This window comes from Oryzias latipes, chromosome 16 (assembly GCF_053564925.1).
Source record: "Oryzias latipes strain Hd-rR chromosome 16, Olatipes_Hd-rR_3.1".
NCBI classification, from domain to species: domain Eukaryota; kingdom Metazoa; phylum Chordata; class Actinopteri; order Beloniformes; family Adrianichthyidae; genus Oryzias; species Oryzias latipes.
The window spans coordinates 6,750,757-6,773,531 of record NC_136252.1 but is presented as its reverse complement, the minus strand read 5'-3'; the positions used below and the strand labels follow the sequence as shown (position 1 = coordinate 6,773,531).

Genomic DNA, 22,775 nt, shown 5'->3' with positions numbered 1-22,775 from the left:
CTCTATTTTTTAGCTGTATTGTTCAATAGCTTGTCATGAATCAAGGTCTGTCTAAAAAATACCTTTGTGCTAATAAGATCATATAACCCTTGTGCTATCCTATGGGGTCTAGATGACCCCACTCCAAATGTTAAATTGACTTGGATAGCACAAGGGTTAAACTTTGAACTCCAGTCATTGATGGAATCTGTCCAATTCACAGTAAAATCCTCTGAAAAGGCAGCACTTTGCGGCTAATCTGTACCTCTTTATTTTTGTGTCCACCACTGCTTTGTCTCCGCAGATTCAATCACAACTGGAAGCTTAGCATCAATGTAATATCAATTTTTATTCTTAATTTGAAAAATAACTTACATAAATCTCTGTACTCAACCATACTTAACCAAGACATAGCCTTGGCATTAACACATTGCACCAAAAAGAGAAAATGAAAAGGCATTCAAAGGGAAAAATAACATATGTCTATGTCATCAGGAGGCATTTTTCCAGTTCCAGAAGAGTCTAGAAATCTGCCTCTGGTAGTTGGTTTATTCAAATTCTGACATCTAAAAGGTATGTACAGTGGGAAATAAAATATATACTGTGTTCTCTTGAATGATAAAGTTTCCTTTTATCCATATTGAAATGCATTGTTCTCATGTGGAAATGGAATAATGCCTCGGTTCAGTTTCATTCAGACATACTGCAATTATAAGATTCATCCTTCTCAAACATGAGAAGCTTGTTTTAATCACAAAAAATAGGAAATAAAAAATAAACTGGTCTTAGCTTTTAAATAAAACTAACAAAAATATAGTAAATTAATTTCATTTCCGTTAAAACAAGGAAAAACGTTTTCTGTGGCAATCTCCTGCGTCATTTGAACTTTTATTCTGCTCATTGTCATCAAGACTGCCTATAAAATTGAACAACAGCAACACACAACTCTTGCATGTTTGTTGCTGCATTATTAGGTTATCATTACAAATTGTTTTTGCATGTTCATCAACAATACTGAAATAAAATAAACTTGCAGTTACAATTGTGTAGCCAACATCCTGTAGGTATAGAAAATATTATTCCCTTTTTTCCCCCAAAACCTGAAAGAAAATATGACTTTGGGAGGGAGGGGCACGGGGTGGAATGTTTTTTGTTTTATTTTTTGAAACCTCCATAATTGGCTGAGGAAGGCCAACAACTAATTTGCTGCTCGGTGTAATGTGAGGGGAAAAGTAATCAAGTTGACATGCACTGTACAAGAAACTGCAAAAATTCCAAATATCTTCTTTATCAAAACATGCGAAGTTACTGTAAGGTGTGCCCAAGACATGTTGCAGAAAATACCTTTCAACATGCTTGTTAAAATAAGTCAAATTCAAAAAAAAATACATAATAAAACAATCCTGAACTGTAAAGTGACTGAAAGTCCTAAAATCTGGACGATATCAGGGACCGATCGATGGCAGCAATGAATACTACAATAAGAAATGCCCTGGGACAAGGAAGAAGAAGAGAAACATACAATTTACACATGATGTTCATCGATTTAAGGTTGGAGCCTTTTATAATGAAAGAAATAATTTACATTTATCTTCTTTATTGTTTTCTGTCACAGAAACATATTTTTCTGAAATGATTCCAAAAGATTCTCTAAAGTTTTCTTATCTGCATGTCTGTAAAACACAGACTCACGGATGATCTAAAGAAGGATAAAGAATGTTTTTTTCAACACAATGTGGCATTCACTCCCCTTGAAAACCATGCACTAGAGAAATCTTTTATTTAAAAATAATATAAATTCTTGAAAGTGGCTGATCTGTTTTTTTTCTTCATCTTTTCTTTTTTTTTTGCAATATGCAGCCTCAAGAAAATAATTTTTTTCAATTTGCTAAATTTGTGCCCATGCAAAAAAACTAAAAAGAAAAAATAGTTCTTATTTTATTTTCATACATTATATTAACAAATAAAGGATTGTACATTTTTTATGGGGTCTGGCTTGTTGCTGAATAATCTTTGGAGGGTTGATGGTTGTCCTTCAGTATTGTTCCTGATTAATGTGATTTATCAGCGCAGGTTGATCCACACACCAAGGCGAAAGATGCCGGAGTGTTTTTTAGGGAGTGTTGAAAAAGCCCCACCAAAAGGAGTGGGCTCCAACACCATGGTTACGCAGCGAGGTCTGTAGGCGTGGCATGACCAAGCATCAGGTTAGAAAAAAAGACCATCCCCTTTAGACACAGACAGATTGACATTCAAAGAAAAATAAATTAACAACACAAATGAAAACAACGTAAATGAAAAAAAAAAATCAAAGGGACATACATGTTTTTTTTTTTTTCATTTAAAAAGGGCCTTTGTGAAACCCGTTTAGTGGTTCCCAGTGTGGACCCCCATGGCTTCGAATTGGAAGAAGACCTGGAACTGATGTATTCCTCGTGCTAAGGAGTTCATCACAGCTTCCTCCAAATAGCAACGCCTGGCATTCCCTGCCGCCATGCGCTTGCAACGCATTTTGCCACGTGCACAATGTGCGCGCCGTTTTTGCTCAAAACACAGGATCACGTTTGCACCCCGAGAAACAGGCTCAGAAGACACAACATCAAGCATGCAGTTTAACCGGGGCTCGTGACCTGCGATCGCAACACTGGCTGCTACAACAATGCTGTCAGTCCACACGCTGCTATGATCGAGAGAAGCTATCTAGTGAAGATTGGGAAGCTCTTCTTGTCAGTGGGGCTAGAGTTGGGTCCACCAGTGAGGAGGGAGGAAAGAGCTTGTACCAGCCAATCACCATGTTGGACAGGTCCAGCTCGTCTAACAGTATCTGAACTGCTCCCATGAAGGATTTATGGTCCATACGCCCATAGTCACCCCAAACAATAACCTACAGAAAGGAAAAGAGAAAATGTATTAAAATATGAAAAATTAAAGGAGAAATTGATCTTTTTGGAGAATTACTTTTTGTTTACCATTTTTGTTTTCTTACCTGCAAAACCTTCCCTCCCGGACTTTCCTCAAAAGGCAGTTGTTGCTGGTAAAGAGGATCCAAAGTTTTTCTTGCTACTTTAGTTTTCTTTTTGGCTATGCAGACCCCATTTTCCAAAAGGTAGACCTTAACATATGGTGCTAAAATGGGCAGAGAAGAGAATTACTCAGTGTTTTAGGACCTCACAAAGGAAAGAAAAGCATTAAAGACCCACTTCAATCAAAAGTGTGTTTTTGGTGTTTTTACATGTCCTTCTGGTATTTTTATGATGATGGAGGATATATATGAGGAAGATTAAGATTAAAATTCTATTTCTGGGTTGTGACGCACAAACTACAACCAGCAAGCCACCAACTTCCTGCTCTGCTCCATTCTTATGCATCCACATAGATTAATGTACTGGAATCTGAATAAAAAATGTACGGCTTCTACATCACTCGCCATTTTTGCTGCAATGTTAGGTTGGGGTTGTGAGCTAACAGGAGTGAGTGCAGAAATCTCTTTAGCAATAGGAGGGGAGGTGGGGTTGCTCTGTACCAACGGTCCCGCTCACAACTCGGATGCAAATTTCTAACAAACTCCTGCCGCTCTGCAGAAAATATGATTTTGGCTAAAAACTGCATTATCATTTTTATAAGACTACTGGTAACGCTTTTAGAACAGATCATAAGATGATCAGTGGGTCTTTAAGAAGTCTGCTCTCTGAGCTGAAATACCTGGCAGTGCCTTGGAACCTGGTTTTCCCACAAGACTACGCGCTCTAATGATCTCCACCTCCAGGGCTCCTTTCTTGTCAACCATACCAATCTGGATGTCTCCTGAAAAAACCAAACCAAACATAAAAGGCCTTAAATATACATGCCAACATTTCAAAGTAAAGTCAGACCCTGTGAAGCATACATTCATTTTATAAATATCTCAAAATAGCTCATTTCTTACCCATAGATGGAGTAGCTAGTGTCTGGCGTCCAACCAGCTGGGCGGGGCCAAGGCCGTCCAAGAAGTCGCTGAACTGAGCATCAGAGGAGAGCCTCACGCCCGGGAAGATGAGGCTGAAGCAGAAAAAGTGTTTGGTTATGAAGGTCAAGCTTGCAGCTCAGGGGCATCTATTCAGACTTGGACACCAGCATTAAATCCAAATCTCCTTACTTTCCCTCTGAGCTGTAGCTGTTCATGCTTCCATCGGTGGACTCCCGGCTGGCCTGCCGAGTCATCCTGCTCCTCATCTCCACCGCGAGCCCCGTCTCTGTGCTCCTCTGGATGGTGCTGCGCAGTTTCTTGCCTCCCGCTTCTGCGTGAAGTCAAATGAGCAAAGTCAGACAGGAGCAAACATGAGGAGTAACGGCTAAGAATCCAAGACATCAGGACTGGTATCTAATACAAAGATTTGCAAGAAGTTAGAGGAAGAAGAATTTACCGGCCTAATATTCATTTTAAAAGAACATTAAAACCATTTCTGGGTTCTCAAATAGAAAATGGTAAATGGTGTACACTTCTACAGGGCGTTTCTACCTTGCTTTAAGACCCAAAGTGCCCTACAGTTACAGTCCCATTCACCCCCACACACACATTTATACACTGATGGCAGCTCAGCTGCTACACTGGCACCAACCCATAACCAGCAGGAGCAATGTGGGGTTCAGTGTCTTGCCCGAGGACACTTTAATGTCAAGCAAGGTGAGAACCAAATTTATGATCCTCCAGTCAGAGATTGGCGGCTTTGCCTGTGCACCACACTTGGACACTAAAAAAGTCACTTCAATGACTCCCAGCTGTTCACATATTCGGAGCTTCCTAATGGTCCATATAATGCTCGGTGTTTTGGCTTGCAGAACCCACCGGAGCTGTTCAGTGCCAATAACTGGATCAACCCCTGGGGTCATGGGGTGAATCTATTTCACTGTTGTCTTTTTGAAACAAGCTTGGAACATTTCAACCCCAAAGGTTAAACAGTTTAGCCTTAGTCACATGCACCTGTACAGGAGTTGACCCGTATGGGTGCTGCAGGTTTTTGGGTTGTCTGGGCCCTTGGAGGATTGTAGAGAAGTCTGGCTGCATCTTAAGGAGTGCAGGATGAGTCTTGCAGTTCCCTTGTGGCTTGTGTGGCCACCTTAAGGAACTTCATAATGACTATGCATTCCATGAGGATAAGTTACATGCACCACTAATAGGTGATGCTACACTTTAGTCCAGGGGTGTCAAACTCCAGGCCTCCTGCTGGTTTCCCAGAAGTCCTGCCTTATCCTGACTCAGGTGTGTTTAGTTTGAAAACATGTAGGACACCGGCCCTCGAGGACTGGATTCTGAAACCCCCGCTCTAGTCATTAGTAAGGTGCAAGTTCTGGCTCCTTACTAACAGTGTGCAAATGCTGCACGCATTGGGTGTGCATGTGATGCGTTAAGTGCATGTAGGATGTCCACACAAACTACAATCTAATTTACTCAATTCTAACAATCAGGCTGCACACGCAAAGGAGGGGTGCAAAGGAGAGCACTCTCATCACGTCCACAGCACTCACAGTAAATGTAAATTATGTTTAAACGAACCACATATGCCCAAGGAAATACTCTGTCATTATTGTGAATCATGTGTTTGCAGTGATCTGCACTCATGAGGATGATTCCTGATATTTCCAGTATTTTCACTTGCTAACACAACAGATCAGAGATTGGATAAAGATACTTCAGTGAATCTGATTTCCTTTCTTAACCAGTAAATGAATGGACAGGATTGTAAAGAGGATCACATCAACTTTTCTGTGGTTCTGTGGTTTCTACGTTATGCGATCCGCACGCAGTGAACAGAACAGTCTTCATTCGTGAGGTTTGTCCGCCTCCGGGGGTCCACATCACCTTACATCACACCATGGTCTCCACAGTCTCTTTCCCAACTTATCCAAGAAGACAGCTGACTCCCACCATTAGCCCTACTGCTGTTCATCTACACCCAGCGTGCGTGAAAAGTCACATGTTTGGGGCTGTGGCAAATATCCACATACCTGCACACAGTAACAAGTCAATGCTTCATCACTCTCTGCAAGGCTAATAAAATAATGGGCTAAAACACGGTTAGGTCAGTGGTTTATTCTAGATTCCTTCAGGATACCGTCTCGCTCTTGCAGCAGCAAAACATCGACTAAATCTTCTCAAAACGGAAATTGCAGCTCAACAAACATATCAGCATTGCACGCAATAAGGGCAAGCGATGAAAAACTGTTGCCATATTATGCTGCCATCAGATAACTGATCAGATAAAATGATCAAAGTATTGTGTTCCTTCCTGAGGCTAATGACAGTTTGATAGCAGTTTTCCTACTAAACACTGAAGGGTGAAAACTGTTGACAAACAGTTGGTTTCCATGGATCTTAAATCATTTTCTTCACCTAATTTGCCCATTTTAGAGGCGGATGTGGGTCTGGACTTGTACATTCCTAATGTATTTATAATCCCTGTTCTTCTGAGTGTGTGCTCTTACACACAAGCATGCGGGAGACAGCATGAAGCATTGCAGCCTTGAAAAATCTCAGTTATTATGTTGGCCTCCACCTCCTCTTCCTGCTTTTTAACATCACAAAAGCAAACGCAGCCACTGAGGTCGTTGCTGACGTCTGCAGCAGACCTGCTCCGCCAACCACAGCATTCAGACCGTCTCAATGAACATTGGAACTCACTGTTTCAAAGCAACTGCATGTGAAAAGATCATCTCTTTGGTGAAGCACATGAATCAAAGTTTGTTCTGTTGTTTCAAATTCTTGACTCTCATTTTAGTCACCAACCATATTTGACAGTAAAACTATACAAACGGTGACAGAATGACAGTAGAGGGATGCTTTTTCATTTAAAGGAATATAGAAAAAGCACAACAGACTGGTGTAAAAACAAACTCACCGCCTGTGTTTAGGAGATTTTAAAACCTGACAGTCACAGCTAACTAAGCAGTCACCCTCTTTAAACCAAACAATAATTCATGCTACTTGCTAAGTTCTCGGTTTTCATCCACAGATTTGAAATCATTAACAGAAACAGCGTTAAAACTGACCTGAAAACAGCCTTATTACCTATCCAGCGTCTTTGGTGCATCAACGAAGCAGAATGTTTTCTTTGTGGCCTTCATCGAACGAGCCAAATATCTAAACACCAACACCAACTCATCCCATCCTTCATCCTGCAGCAGTCTTTTCCAAAATCAATACAATAATCATCCCAAAGGTCCTCAGGTCCTTATTTAGTGCCATCACTCACTTGAAGCTCTGCTCCCCCCCATCTCACTCTCACCCCCCTCCAAGCAGCAGCAGTAGCAGCTGATGTGACATTTCCCCGCCTGTCATCTTACCTCCATCATCCTCATCAAAGGAGTTCATGCAGGGGAAGTAGACAGCCAGCGCTTCAAACGATGCGGACAGGCTCATCTTGCTCTGGGAGCATTGGATGCGCATCCCGGGCGCCGTGTCGTTGCCCTGTCTGCCCATGGTGACCAGCAGCCGTCCACCTCAATGCAGTTAATTCAGTTCGCGGCACGTCTCCTCAGCTGATGGATGACTTCAATTCAATTATGTCTCAGCAGAAGATGCTGCTGCGCTGCAAAAAGCTGAATAATCTAGTCGCTCTCTGGCAGAGCATCTCAGGCAGAGCTTCTGCAAAACGCTGCCTCAGTGTCGGAGCCTTGCGCCGTCTGAGTCTGACGCTCCTGCTGCACCTCTTTCTTCTGGGGGGGAGGGGAGCGGGCTGTGTTGTGCTTCACCAATCAGAGGGCTGGGCTGCTCCAGCGTACCTCTGCTTGCTCTGCGGGTGAACGAGCTCTACCCGGAGATACTGAACCCCCTCCCCACTCTGCTCCTTCCAGATTTTTTTTTTTAATAAAATCTCCTGCCTTCTCTTTTCCCACTGTCATCATTTCTGTTTGTTCTGAACTTCTCTTTACTGTTATGCTTTTTCCTCCCCATCCTCTGACCCACCACCCGTCTCTGTCTTGTCCACAAAAGGCCAGTGAAAACAAGGTGTCATTAGCTCTGTCAACAGTCCAGCTCCTCATCTCCTCAGGATGGAGCCACGCAGCAGACACCCGGCGTTCACGTGAAGAATCTGCTCTTCCCTTTTTTTTACCCCCTCTGTTACAGCAATCACAGCTGGACCGTGTTGGAAGGAATTCAATAGTCTCATGTAGATTCATACAAACTATCCATAATTCATCTGCAGTATTTATGACATCCATGCTGGTCTTAAAGGAAAGCCAGCTTCCAACGTGCGGGTTTAAACAATCAGGGCCACTCTCTGAATTTGTGGGGAGCTCTCCCTTTTAGTAATGTGCAGACACGTCTGCTAAACACAGCCAAGCACAAGTGAAAAATCTCCCCCACGGGTGGTCTCCCAAATCCTAATAAATCTATTTGTGTGAACGTATCACATAAATCAATTTATAGTTATAAACTAAAAAGAAACTGCCGTGATATACACTGAAAGATTCTAGTAAAACTTTGCCGTCCTAACACACAACCAGTGTGGTGACTTTGTGTGAGTATGTATCAGGCAGAATAGGCACAGGACAGGACAATCGCTGTACCAGCTTAAATATAGCAAGCTCCCTGCAGTGTTACTGAGACAAAAGTTCCCACCGGGAAACACTGCAACCCATTTTCACAAAAGAGCCACTTTCCGCATGCTATCCATTTGCAGATTTCATCTAGGTCAGTTCAGACAAAACCATCCATCCAGCTTTTAGAGCAGCTTCATACTGTTCACAGTTGCAGGAGGCGGAATGCTGTCCATGCAGTCATCCAGGGACAGAGTGGATTCAACCTGTGCAGGTCAGCAGCACGTGAGGGGGTCACGTGGAGACCAGCACGCACGCATCCCCAAGTCACGTTTGATAATGTAGAAGAACAATAAAAAATGCATGATCTTGGACAGCAGAAAAGATGCTTAAGTTTTCAGAGAAAAACAAACAATGTTCTACCTCAAGCAGAAAAAAAAGGCGCTTCGAACTGATCAAAAGATCAAGATTATTCCTGGCTGCTAAACAACTTCTAGAGAAATAAGTAGCCTGCTGATATACTTCATGGTAGAACCACATCTTTGTTTGCCAACTATGTTGCAGATCACAGGTGGTTCTTTAAATAAAGGAGTTGGTTTCACTGCAACACGTCCAGCAGCCATCGCCCTAAACTGATGCAGAGCATCAGCGAACTGACTTATCCATATGACCAAGAAGAAACGGACATCAAAGACAAAGTTTATGCGCACTTACCATTGACTGTATATGAGGACTGGACTGATTGAGTCTGACGTCACCCAAAGAAAAGACGTTACTTCCGACTTCAACAAAAATGAAGTAAATTCAATAACAATTGTCCTTCACGGTACTGATGCTGCCATGTTAGTGAGCAGCGACTGGTTTGAATTGGTCTGCGTCAAGGGGTGGGTGGGGGTCACTCAGTCCAGTTCTCATATAAAGTGGATTGAACTTACCAACCACTACCTTCCACCTGCCTCTGTGCTAATAGAAATGCTAAAGATGTGCCTTGATTTGATGAAGAGGAGGGGCATTAAAGATAATCATTCTCTTGTTTGATTGATGGATGAAGCATTTTTCAGGTCATGTGAAGTCAGAAGAAAAGAACATGTTCTCCATTTAGATAAAGCTACAGGCACCAACATTTATTTTAGTCTTTCTCAATGCATTGATTCACAGACATGACTCACTTTGAGGTAAAAAGGGAAACAACAGAGCTCTGTCACAGAAATAAACTGGTGCTAAACATGAGATATAAACCTTTGGATTCGAATAACTCATTTCTCTTCTCCCGGTATTTTAGAACAGGTCATGGTCTGGCTTTTTCACTTGTTTCCAAAGTGAAGCTAATATTAAAAAAACAGCTGACTGGAGACTCTAAGGATTTAGTCTATTTCAGTGAAGAAGTAAAATAGAAACTACCCCTCTAGGTTGATCTGAACACTACATAAAGGTTTTTTTTGTATCTTTAAGTTCCTACTTTGTCACAACCAGATCACAGACCACACTTATTTGGGTTAAAAAAGGCCAGAAAACATTTAAATAGAAGATAACACGACTTTGGCAGAAGACAGCACGCTTACACTCTTAATCCTATAAATGTCTTCAAAGAGGATGGAAGTAAAAAATAAACGAGAGAATAACCAGAAGAGAATAACCAAGGCAGTAGATCTCTCCTCTGCCACAGTCACGGCTCATGCCAACCTGCACGTGTCGCTTTTTTATAGAAGAAAGCAGCACGTGGCAGTAATTTCAGCTTTCAGTCCTTTGACAGAGCCTATTTTCACACATCCAACCACTACAAAAGAGCACATCTTTAACTCTCTGCATGTCACCAAAAAGAAAATGAACCTTTACTAAAGTTGTGTTTACAGACACCTTTGTAAAGTTCACACGTGTTGCTAAACACAACAAAGAAAGAGAATTTGCCGAAAATCTCTGTTCAGTCAACACATTTTAAACTGGTGGGTTTATTGTGTTGGGAAATGCATAAGACATGTTAAGATGTGGTAAGTGGTTAGCAACGGGAACTCCTCAGACTGTTTACTACATCTACGGCAAGAGCTGAAGCTGGCTTTCTTCACAACTCTATGACAAAAACTGAAAATCACAAGCACCTCCAACACAGGAATGCAAAACGTCTCAGTGATTCTACGTAAACATCAACAGAACCCCATATCCCAGAAGTCACGTGAGAGCTCTGCCTGGCAGGCGGCCGGACTCAAAGGTGAGATAGTTTTCCTGATGGATGATGTCCAGGCAGACTGAACATCAGACAGCGCTTCTGGCTCTTTAACTGTAAACACATCCAAACCAAAGGCTCCAACCTTGAGAATCACATTTACTGATTCATGCAACACACATATGAGTACTTTAGTGCACACACAAGCACACATACGAGTAAGTGGACTGAAGTAGTCAGACACACACACTCTTCTCTGAGTTTACATTCTCTGCTGCCTCAATGACGGGGACCAGTTCTGCAGCCTGGACGTTCAGTTTCTTGGGCCACCTAACTCAAATCTGAAGAGATTTATTGCAGGAAACAGCTCTGTGACCAAATCAGGCAAAAGGTCGACTGTCTTTTACTGTGACGGAGTTTTAGGGTCACAATAAATAAATATATGTATTTATAAACTTACAAGAATAAAGTCGTAAAATTATGACAAAAAGGTCGTAATATTATGAGAGAGAAAAACATAAAAACATGCAATACACTGATCTTAACAGACCACCAGCATTGTTTTTACCAGAAGGAACACTGGGGAATTTTGTCCTGGTTGATGCGGAGATGCTTGGTCGAGTTGTATCCCAAGTAAACATTACAACCTGCCTTTTAGATCCCTTTCCCACTTCACTTTTTTAAACATTTTATGGATTCTTTGAGTCAGAGCTTTTAAATATAGTAAACTGCTCTCTTCAGACGGGGGTCTTCCCTCTGCCTGTAAGACGGCAGTGGGGAGGCCCCTTCTGAAGAAGAGTCAATTAGATCCAAAAAATCTGGATAACTATAGACCTGTATCCAACTTACCATTTTTAAGTAAAATTATAGAAAAAAGTGTCGCTACTCAACTGCATGAGTTTTTAAATGCCCAAACAATTTCAGAAAAATATCAGTCTGGTTTTAGGAAAAGCCATAGTACAGAGACGGCTCTTTTAAAAATCGTTAATGATCTTAGAATAAACTACGACTCACAGAAACTTTCTGTTCTGGTGCTACTGGATCTTAGTGCTGCTTTTGATACAGTAGATCACCAGATTTTATTAGACAGACTTAGGAGTCTAGTGGGCCTCTCTGGAAATGTTCTTTAGTGGTTTTACTCTTACCTTACAGGGCGACACTTTTATGTAAGTATGGATACGTGTTCTTCAAGAATCCATGAAAAAAGTTGTGGGGTTCCCCAGGGGTCGATTTTAGGGCCAATACCGTTTAATTTATATATGTTGCCTCATGGCATGGCGTTGACTTTCACAGCTATGCTGATGATGCACAGCTTTACATCGCCATGTCTCCTGATGACATTGAACCTGTTAACACCATTTTAAACCATATTTTAGATATAAAGTCATGGATGGCAGAAAACTTCTTCAGCTCAACCAGGACGAAACTGAAGATTTAATCATCGGTTCTGAAAACAAGAGAGAGATGATTTTACCACATCTTCATAATTTTAAACCTTCTCAATGTGTGAGAAACCTGGGCGTACTTTCTGACTCTGAGCTAGATTTTATCCCACACATTAAAAATGTGGTTAAGACAGGATTTTATCATCTGAAAAACATTGCCAGAGTCCGCCTGTTCCTCTCTCTTGCCAGCACAGAGGTGCCGATGCTTTTATTTTCAGTCGTTTAGATTATTGTAATGCCCGCTCTCTGGTTTACCCAAAAAGTCTCTTTCAAATCTACAACTATTGCAGAACTCTGCGGCACAAGTTCTGATGAGGACCAGAGGGCGGGAACACATGACACTGGTTTTAAAATCGCTGCATTGGCTCCCTGTGCGTTTCAGGATTGATTTTAAAATTCTTTTAATGGTTTATAAATGTTTTTATGGTCTTGGGCCTTCTTATTTAAATGAGTATGAGCCCCGCGGACCCTGAGGTCCTCCGGTGCTGGCCTCTTAGTTGTTCCTAAGGTGAGGATCAAAACTTATGGTGAGGCTTCGTTCTGCCATTACGGTCCTCGTCTGTGGAACGGCCTGCCAGAGAACCTCAGGGCCGCAGAGACTGTAGAAGTTTTTAAGAAGAGGCTCAAGACCCACCTTTTTAATTTAGCTTTTAGTTGATTTTAACTGCTAATTTATTCTATTGGTTTTAGTATAGGCTATTTTATGTATTTATTTTCATTTTACACATATTATTCTCAATTTTAAGTTTTTATATATATCTTATGTCTTTAATTTTAGTATCTTATCATTTCAGCCCCAGTGTTTTTTGTGGGGATCTTTTCCTCCAGGGCTTGCCGGCTTGGTCAGTGGTTGTTGCTGCAGTTCTTGCCCTTGCTGGGCCAGCTGGAGTCTAACTTTGCAGCCTCACGGCTGTGAAGTGGACCCCGTTGTTGTCCCAGTCTGGGTGGGGGCTGTGGCGATGCTCCCATGGCCAGGCTGGCTCCTGGTATGAAAAGATTCCCAAATACTGTTTCCTCACAGCAGAGCCAAGCCTTACTTGTTTGTTTGTGTGCTTATTTATTTATTTAAAGTTACATAGTCATTATTCTTTGTACGTGGGGGCCATGGGTCATATGTTTTAACGGAGGGGAGTGGGAAGGGTGAAGGGTGGGTTGGGTTTTTACTGTAATATTGTGTGTTTTCTGTTTTTAATGTTAAAGCGCTTCGAGTTGCACAAAATGCATAAGAAGCACTATTTTATAAATAAAGTTTGATTTGATTTGATTTAAAAATTACAAAATAAAAGGGATTATGAGAAAAAAGTTGTGATTTTGAAAGGAAAAAGACATGCTTTTCCTAAAGTATATTTGGTTGTGAAGCCTCCATCCACATTACGTGTCAACTAAATCATCGATGTTGCCATTTATGGTGATGCCATAAGCCTTCATCTTAGGAATCCATGTGCAATAATGCAGTTATGTGGCCTAAAAATCGCACACATCTGAAATCCCCTTTGGGGGTCAACAGTCTTCTTCTGACGAGGCCCAGTTTCTTCAAATTCAATGTCCCTGTATTTGCAATAAGTCAATGAAGACTGTATAAAAGACTTAGCATTCCCTTATTAAGGGAACCAATGCCAGGAAAACCACTTACGATGCACTCGACCTCAACCACCAATTTGGTTCTTTTTTTGCTGTTGTTTTTATTAACTTAGTAAACAGCATTTTGCTTCATAAATGTGTGACTTTAATCTTGTGAATTCTCAATTTATAACTTGTTGAATTGTAACTTTACTATCATAAATCTTTTACCCATAATTCTACATGTTTTTTCTTGTAATTATATTGTTAATGTATTTTGTTCGCAATCAATCACACTTTAGTTTCATCGTTTGTCAACACTGTATGAGTTTGATAAATCGGTGTGATCATTTTTATTTTTTTGTATTGTTAATTCTTGAAATAATCAAATCAAATCAGACACATCACAAGAATTTTTTAAACAGTTTCAAAATTCTGAGATCTAGAGCCGGGAATCATGAAAGGACATTGAGAACCCTTCCAGGTATTTTGGAAATTCCTCCTTTGTGGAGGCCATTCACAATTTGTCTTGCTCTGCTGCAGCCTAGCAGGAAACAAGTCTTACTCACTTCTTCATCACTCATTAGTTTTACAGCCTCACAAGAGGGACAGAGACGCAATAAATGATGTATGACATGATGAACTGCAGTAGTGACCCCTCTTCCCCTCAGCAGCACTATCATCATTTAAACTAAAAGTAGAATAAGTTAAGAAGGAGTCAGAGGGGATGTGGATGGAGCCAAGACTCCAAGACAAGAGGAAGCGAAGAGGAATCAAAGTTTCTGAATGACCAGTGATTCAGAATGGCCCGCTATTTGTATGCCCCGGGTCACTGGCCGTCTGGCGGCCTGTGGCACCTGACAGCTGCTGTCCAGAGACATTTACATCGTCCAATCAGAGCTGCTGCCGGCCAGGGATCCGGCTAGCCGTCTTGTGGCCGTCCAGCTGTTTGCCGTTGTCGTATTGGCGCAATCTCTACCTGACTGACGGCCGCCGGACTGCCTACATTCCTTACCATGCCAACAGCTTTTAAAAAACGGGCAGCGGCATGAGATCTTGAAGATTCTGTCGATGGCTTGCCATGGTGTGGTGGCAGTTATATTTGTGACCGTAGCATTAGCAGAAGAGGTCAGTAATCCACACAAACCACTTTCTCCCAAACTGATCTGTCTCCTTTTAAATTCAAAGTACTCCTCAGTGACAGATTCCTGATCCAGTAGATATCTTTCTGTTATTTGTTATTTGAGTTGCCTTTGCTTTGAACCTCTTGTTATTATTATTTGACCCTAATGGTGTTAAGTAATAAAGAACCCTCCTCTTCCCAGCATCCACCAGACAAAAAAAAGAAAAACAATTTGAGGTGAAGTACACCAGATGTATGACATGATGAACTGCAGAAGTGAACCCTCTTCCCCTTAGCAGCACTATCATCATTTAAACTAAAAGTACAATAAGTTAAGAAAGAGTCAGAGGGGATGTGGATGGAGCCAAGACTTTAAAAAAAACACAACAACAACAGAGATTCAGACCAGGCTGTTTTGGATGTTTTTTTTTCCCTCATGTCATCTTTTAAATGAACATGTCATAAGGACCTGAGTATTTCTCACACTGAAAGAGGAAACGTAGGTTTTTGGGGTGAGCAGGAACATCACTCACATACTCACTGACCAGTTCTGCCACAAATATTTGTTTCCAGAGCATGTGTTCAACTTCCTCTTCGACCGACAGCTTCCGATGTGTGCTGTCCGCACCGAAATACCTCCCAATTAGAGAAGGGAAATCCCTCTGTGGATTAAGCCGCTCTTTTAGACTAAGGTTGCAAAGCAGAAGTCCAGTATAGTTTCTGTGCAGACAAGAGGAAAATATATATGGAGCTATGACACCATTGTAGCAGGATGTGTGACTAAGCATCAGCTTCAGACCCAGGAGACCATTGAGAACACAAGCATTCAGCATCTTCTGAACAACCAAAATATAGAACATGACTCCAAATGTATAGTTATTTGCTTCCAAAAACAAAAAACTTTTTTTTGACAAAAACATTCATTATAAAGGGCCTATCATGCTATTCTTAAGTCTTTCAGAGTAAACTCTATCCATAAATATGATTACCTTTGGCACACTAAACACTGATTTTTTATGAAATATACGTTTTTCCTGTTATTTTCCTGGCAGGAAGTAAATAAATACAATAATAATAAAAATAATGGATTAAATTTATCCACGGTTTTCCAGATGGTTTTCACTCCTCCTTTATACTTGGTGGCTGCCGGTTCGCACCTACGGCCCCTCTGACCATCACCGGGACATTTATACACATTCACACATCAGTGGAGCTGCACTGGAGGCAAGGAGAGTGGAGTGTTTTGCCCAAGGACACAACAACAGTTGACTGGGGGGGGAGCGGGGATCCTTCTGATCCTTCAACCGCCTGTGTCACTGCCGCTCGATCTCTGAGGCACCGCCTTTCTCTCCTTGTGGCCGCCGCCCATTTCATGACGTCACCCTAGAGTCGGCCTCAGCAGCGTTTGTTTGTTTGGCCCATGAAACATCTGAACTTTTGCAAAGACGGATGCACATATTGTTCATATAATAGAAACCGTTTTTTGCCGATCACCTCTAGCTCCATGGAGAAAGTGGGTGTGTGTGTTCACCTGGGGGTGGAGCTACGGTGCAGACTCTTCCTGGAAGGGGCTGTTCCTCACTTTCATACGTATGAATATGAGAACCTGCTTGTTTTTGTGGATTGGGAGGAGCTGGTGCTCAGAGCACACATTTTTAGAGGAATACTAAGAAATGCAAAAATGTGTGAACAGATTCAAAAATGCTTTGAGGTTGTTTTCTGTGAGTAATAATTATTATAATCCACCTAAAAAACAAAAAAAAAAAGTTGATTTTGCATGATATAGGCCCTCTGATGAAGCAGATATGACCCCACAGGAATAGGGAAGCAGCTCTCTATTATAAGTGCATCAACATGTATTCAGGTCATTGCAGAAACGACTCTTCTGGGCTGTTAGGCTGATTAATGAAAACGTCTTGAGAATTATTGCAACAACAAAAGACAGCATTGAAGGAAAAGAATTAAAGAAGCACGGACAAACCCAGATCATGAAATGATGGCAAATTTATAATTGTATTCAAAGAAATAGATAATAACAGGTGCCATGACTCCATAATCCACTAAAACACCATATTAGTTTGCAAATAATCAAAACCATGATGTAACTTCAATGTAAACATAGTTACTTATGAGAAACAGATATGTCTCCCTCCCTTCACACGTCAGCAGGAACACCATTTCGTTTTTCTTCTTTAAACTAATATCTGCTGACGTTTATCTGGACATCAGGATGGAGAAGTTCTATGTTTTTTTTAATCAACATGCTGTTAGTTGGTGTGTAAATTGGTTACTTTCCCTTCCTCTTTGGTTGGTTTGAAAACTAAACTACCTGGAGCCCATGCACTGCACCACGTGACCACTAGGGGGCTTGGTACTCGCATAGGTCAGTCCACTTTCAGTTTATTGGGAAATCCATCCATCCATTTTCTATACCTGCTATTGCAGGAGCCTGTCCTGGCTACTATTGGGCAAAAGTGGGGTACACCTCGGACAGGTCACCAGTCTTTCGTAGGGCACATACTCACACATGCACACTTAGAGGACAATTTAGAGACAGCAATTAACCCATGAAGCATATTTTTGGACTGTGGGATTATGCTGGAGTGTCCGGAGAAAACCCACGCATGCATGAGGAGAACATGCAAACTCCACACAGAAAGAATCCAGCCGGGATTTGAACCGCGAGAGCACTAACCACTGCGCCACCATGCAGCCCTGTAGTGGGAAATTACAGCAAAAATAACCATGGGGCTTAGCTGTTTGATTGTCATACTGTCAGCTCTAGAGTCACCTCATTGGGTTTGTTCCAACAAGGTTCTCTAACCCGTTTGTCTTTTCTTGGAAATGTACAAGTTTGATTATAACACATAAGGCTAAGATGAAGAGGACTGCTGAACTGAAATACCAGCATCCAATAAGTCAAAAAAATATATACCAACATAAAAACTAATTGGTCACATCAATCAATCAAACTTTATTTATAAAGCACTTTTCATATAAAAGCGTAACACAAAGTGACCACAGGGCCTGTTTATCTTTATAAGTCTATAGTGGAGTTTCAGAAACTGAGGATTTACTGGAATTTTTAGATTATCTACTGGGTTTACAGCAGGAATTGAAAAAGAGAAAACATCATGTGAGCTGCAGCTCTAGGTGGGGATGTCTTTTTCATGCAAATAATCAGTTGGAATAGTTGCACTTCTTTCTTTAAAAAGGCAACAATACTGTTGTGATGAGCAGAGTGTGGCCTTCCCAAGATGCAAAGCATAAAATCCCTCGTAGCAAGTACATTAGACGATGGAAAACTACCTTTAAACCACCATTGAAACAACCTTCTTTTGATCTATTATGCAGATCTTAAATTAGGTCTCAAATTCTGCAGCGACATTTAGATTATGTCACATCAGTGAAACATCCTCTATTCTGCTTTCTGATGCTTAATGTGATGTCCTGCAGGTCCGTGCGTTTGGGAAACTTAAACATGTCACAAAAAGAAGGAAGCAGCAGGCTGCTGGTCCTTCCTGCCTGTGCTGGTCACGTGCCGCTGTGCTGTTTCATGCATCATTTTAAGAGCAGTGTGTTGGCTGCAGCTTCAGAGGGGAACCGTGCATAACTTCATCCAGCATTTACTCTGCTTACAGGCACCAAACTCAACACCAATGACAAATCACTTCAGCTAAAAGCTGAAAGTTGAGCTATTTTGCTCCATAAAATTGTCAAATGAACATATTTCAAAACTATTCATCATCAGAGGTCTGACATCATGAAGAGGTTGAAGGAACATTGTGTCATTTTAATTTTCAATGTGCAAAAATGTTCCTCCAAGTAAACACTAACTTTCGAGCAAACACCCATTGAAACTGTTGGGAATGTAGGAACATTTCTAGATTCTGGATGCATATTTCATCTGTGATCAGTGAGATCTTGAAATTAAAAATCAAGAAGGATCCAGATGTCTTCCTGCTGGGCCTTCCCTCGAGGAAATTACAGATTCCTACTGCACATTATAAGCTTCTGGAGGAACTGCTTTTAATCGCTCGGAAATGTATCTTGATACATTGGATAAAGGAGTCCCCCCTCCCACTGTCACTCTTTGGTACAGAGAGGTGTTCAGTACACTTCCTCATGAGAGGTTACATGCAGTTGTGAAAGGAAGGGAGGAGATATTTCTTACAACATGGTCTCCATTTTTAAACCATCTGCCTGCCGACTTAAAGGGTCTACTTTTACAGGGACAAAACATTAATTGAAAGCAATCTTCTTTAATGCCTTGTTCATAAACAAACTGGTCAGTGGACTGAAACACCTGTGGAATTTTTTTTTTTTATCTCTTGGCTTTTCTTAAGAAAGGAAGGGAAAAAAATCACGTTCTTGTATGTATTGATTGCCTGTATACCTTTTTATTTAGTTTTTATTTATTTATTTATTTTTATTTGGATGGCTGTCTTAAGTTGAAGGGTGGGGTGGGGGGGGGGGTTTGACATATTTTTGCTGCTTGATGCTTAAATAGTTTAAATGTTTTTGTGTTCGAATTGTTCAAATTTTGAAAACAATAAATAAAGAAATATAAAATGGCCTCATTTGTATGACACAATGGATGCACTTCTGATTAGCAGCATCAGAAAATTACAGTTTTGAAAACTCTAACTCAAACCTTTTATTAGGAAGAAATGCAATTATAGCTCCAAAATCCTTAAAAGTACAATATAAAATAAGTATAAAGGACAAATTATGAAAATAAACAACACCAAAGCATTTCTTCTGTAAAAAATCAAATCAAAATCAGTTAAATCCACTTGTTTTGATTCGTAAAAGACCATTTTTCATTGACCATGTCCATACTCTCAAAAATCAAAGGTGAAGTTTTTAAGTTGACTGTCAGGCACATTATCAGGTTTTGGACCTGGAAATTATGGCCAAAATTCAAATGTTTACAACCAAAACAACAACAAAACACAATTTATCTCCTTGTAATGCTACAAAAGATAGAAATAAGGAATTTTTGCCATCCTTTTCAATCCTAAAAAAGCAAGAAAGGGAGAGTAGAGCAGCATTTCAGAGATGTTTACTGAAATGAGAGCAAGAAAGAAAAACTCTGCTGAATCTATAAAGATACTTAGAAAATCGCAATATTGCCCCAGAGCAGGGGTCGGCAACCTTTACCACTCAAAGAGCCAATTGGATCAGTTTCCCACAGAAATGAAAGCACAGGGAGCCGCAACATTGGGGTGTTAGAAAAAGATTGTTTCGCCGATAGTTCATTTGGCGATACTTATATTGATTTAAAATGCTGTCAGGATATTTATTTACTCATTTATTTGAATCATTTGTGAGTATGATGTTTCCTTTGGTCTTTTTTTCCATTTTCCACAACCTTGAATAGTTTTTTCTGTCTGTCAAACACAAGTTAAGAAGAAGTCTGACTTTGTGGCTCCTACTGGGTTGTTATCGGTGAGAAATGGACCCGGATTGACTCCTTGAGCGTTGAAGGTTGCAGACCACCTAGACCACTAGGACATTAATTAAACAGTGACATAAATGACAATTGAGTAACAAATGACATGCCTAAACTGTTTAATGAGGCTTGTTTACACCTCCAGGTTTGGCTGTGATGATGTGGTTTTTTTTTGTGTGGATTGCAATAGTCTTGTTTTTGCTGAAATTATCTGTTTTCAACTCAAAGGCCAAATCATCAATCTCAGGCTTCTTCTGTTGTTAAGAAACAACAGATGTATATTTTTTTCTTCACAGACAGTCTACATGAATGGTAAGATATGCTCTGGCCTAAGAGGAAAGTGCTTCATTGCAGGTGACTGCAGGTTACTGAGCCTGACTTAGTACACAGGGATCATACATTTAAAGTAGAACATGTTATCTATAAAATATGACATTTCTTAAAAGATATTTTTAAGACCATGTTTTTTTTTTTGTGAAAACAGGATATGTGAGCTGTTGTGCATGTTTGAGGGTACTGTAGTGTGCACAGTTAACAACTGAGCAAAATAAACAGTAGTTTTAACCAAAGCTGCTAGCCGTGTACACAGCACTCGTGATAATCACCTAGAAGCATGTCCATTAGATACAGGAGAGTGTGTCAAAGCTGAGCTGCTGCCTGCCACAGCCACTTGGCAATGCACACACTGTGCTGACAGAAAATAGTCAGCCATCCCTTTTAAGTGCAAGATGAGGTTTAAAGAACAGTCAACAACAAAGTGACACACAAGTCAGTCTGCAAATGTGTTGGAACAGAGCCAGAAACACGACTCTGACACTGAAAGCCAGATGTGCAGGCTCTCAAAAACCTCATCTGATGCACTCAGGCATAGCTGCATGAAATATTCATGGGGTTTGGAGATCCAGTGGCAGTATTTACAAAAAAAAAAGGGGGACGTGCAAGTTTGTTCAATCGGGACCCTTCATGAAAGTCAAATCTGAACACGTGTGAGCTGTTTCCAAAACGTTTTCTTAGATTCTTAGTTTTGATAAACTTAGTCGTCTAAGCAACTACATATCCTTCAACAATTTTAAAAGTGAGAAACCACTACCTCTGTCCCTCTTGCTGTCACGCAAGAGGGTTTCAGAATGCCACGTGAGTGCACCGTCAATACGGACTCATTTCTTCTTCACTGTGCACGTGTACAGGGCCTCTGATCTAGATCTCAGGAGCAGATGAATAGTCGCTGAATCCTTTTAAGTGTGTTCACATCCACAAAAAAGGACTGGACAAACTTCCTGACCTTCAGTTGAAGCAGGCAGGCCCCAATCAGTCAGTCAACACATCCCACCTGCTACCTCAATTCACACTGGCTTTGTCCAAACTCACTTCCTAACTAACCCACAAAAGACTACAAAGTGCGGGACAATCCTTTTTCAATGAACGGCAAATAGGATGTATGAAGTAAATCCCTAATAAATACCAAAATGTATGAAAACTATTTATGAATCCACTGTGTTTTGAGGATTAAAACTTTGATTATTTTACAACTAATTTACATACATTTTTCATGTGACAAATCGTTAAAACACAATGCATTGTGGTCTATATTTACCAATCTAGTGAGCATCAATGCATGCTATTTTTTTGCTGTGACCTCTGGGAAATTTCCAGGGCACTAGATTTTATAAATGTAGATTTGGACACCATACAAAATGGTGAACATCCCACTAAGTAGTGAGGGAACGCAGACAAAGCTAAGACTAGCGTTTCAAGTTAATACAGAACACTTTAGGATGGGATAAAAAAAGGATTAAAGAGTTTTCACTGCAGAAATGAAACACTTGCATGTAGCTCAACAAAACATACACAACCTACTCTGTATGCTCAGTCATGTTTGAGTTCATGAAAGAAGCTGGTGAAGATGCTGCCACATTTGAATGATAAAAATATGACCCATATGAAGCGAGAGGAGAGAATAATGATTGAGCACAGAAAAGAAATCAAAAACTTTTGCTTTTGGCAGTAAAAGGCAGAAGCAATAGCACAATTAAATTAAGTAGGAAAGTAGAAAAATAAAAGAAAGAAGATCTCTAGGACACCTGTCACCTAGAAAAAAAGAAAGAAGCTGCAAAGAAAACACCATATTTATGTCTTGAGCTCCTGATGTCCCAAACTTTTATTGATAAAAAGAGGGAGAAAGGGCTGTAAATGAGCAGAATTAATGCTTTCTTTGTTGGAGAAAGAAACACAGATACAGCAAGAGATGAACTGATAACTGGATGCCCTACCTGCTTGGCTGAGCTGAGAAGTGCTCCGGCTCTTGCGCGACATGCCAACCATGGCCTGCATTTTGGCACCAATGCTGGAGCGCCTCTTCTTCTCGTCTGTGCCTACCGTGCCCACCGCCGTGTCAGACTGACTGCCCTCCGTCTTCTCCAGGTTGCACATGTCGCCGCTGATGCTTGTGCTCTTGGTCATGTTAACCCCACTGGATGTGCCCGTTTCCCTGTTTTTCATTTTGGATGTAAAGTCACTGTCAGCCACCACCATTGA

At 40.8% G+C, this 22,775-nt stretch overlaps 1 protein-coding gene across 50 annotated transcripts in view; it reads right to left on the bottom strand.

Moving 5' to 3' along the window:
* Nucleotides 1–309: 309 nt before the first annotated feature.
* Nucleotides 310–22,775, bottom strand: part of rims2a (regulating synaptic membrane exocytosis 2a) — a 169,554-nt gene continuing 147,088 nt past the window's right edge. For 42 of the 50 annotated variants that reach the window (XM_078933806.1, XM_020709925.3, XM_023963912.2 and 39 more), the window contains 6 exons: nucleotides 22,511–22,755; nucleotides 4,115–4,256; nucleotides 3,905–4,017; nucleotides 3,682–3,783; nucleotides 2,966–3,105; nucleotides 310–2,863 (listed from right to left, as the gene is read on the bottom strand). In XM_078933806.1, coding sequence (XP_078789932.1) covers nucleotides 2,660–2,863; nucleotides 2,966–3,105; nucleotides 3,682–3,783; nucleotides 3,905–4,017; nucleotides 4,115–4,256; nucleotides 22,511–22,755 — 946 coding nt within the window. In that variant the 3' untranslated portion in view covers nucleotides 310–2,659. The remainder of the gene's footprint in view (nucleotides 2,864–2,965; nucleotides 3,106–3,681; nucleotides 3,784–3,904; nucleotides 4,018–4,114; nucleotides 4,257–22,510; nucleotides 22,756–22,775) is intronic. The other 8 variants (XM_078933811.1, XM_078933815.1, XM_078933783.1 and 5 more) reach the window with 2 other exon arrangements.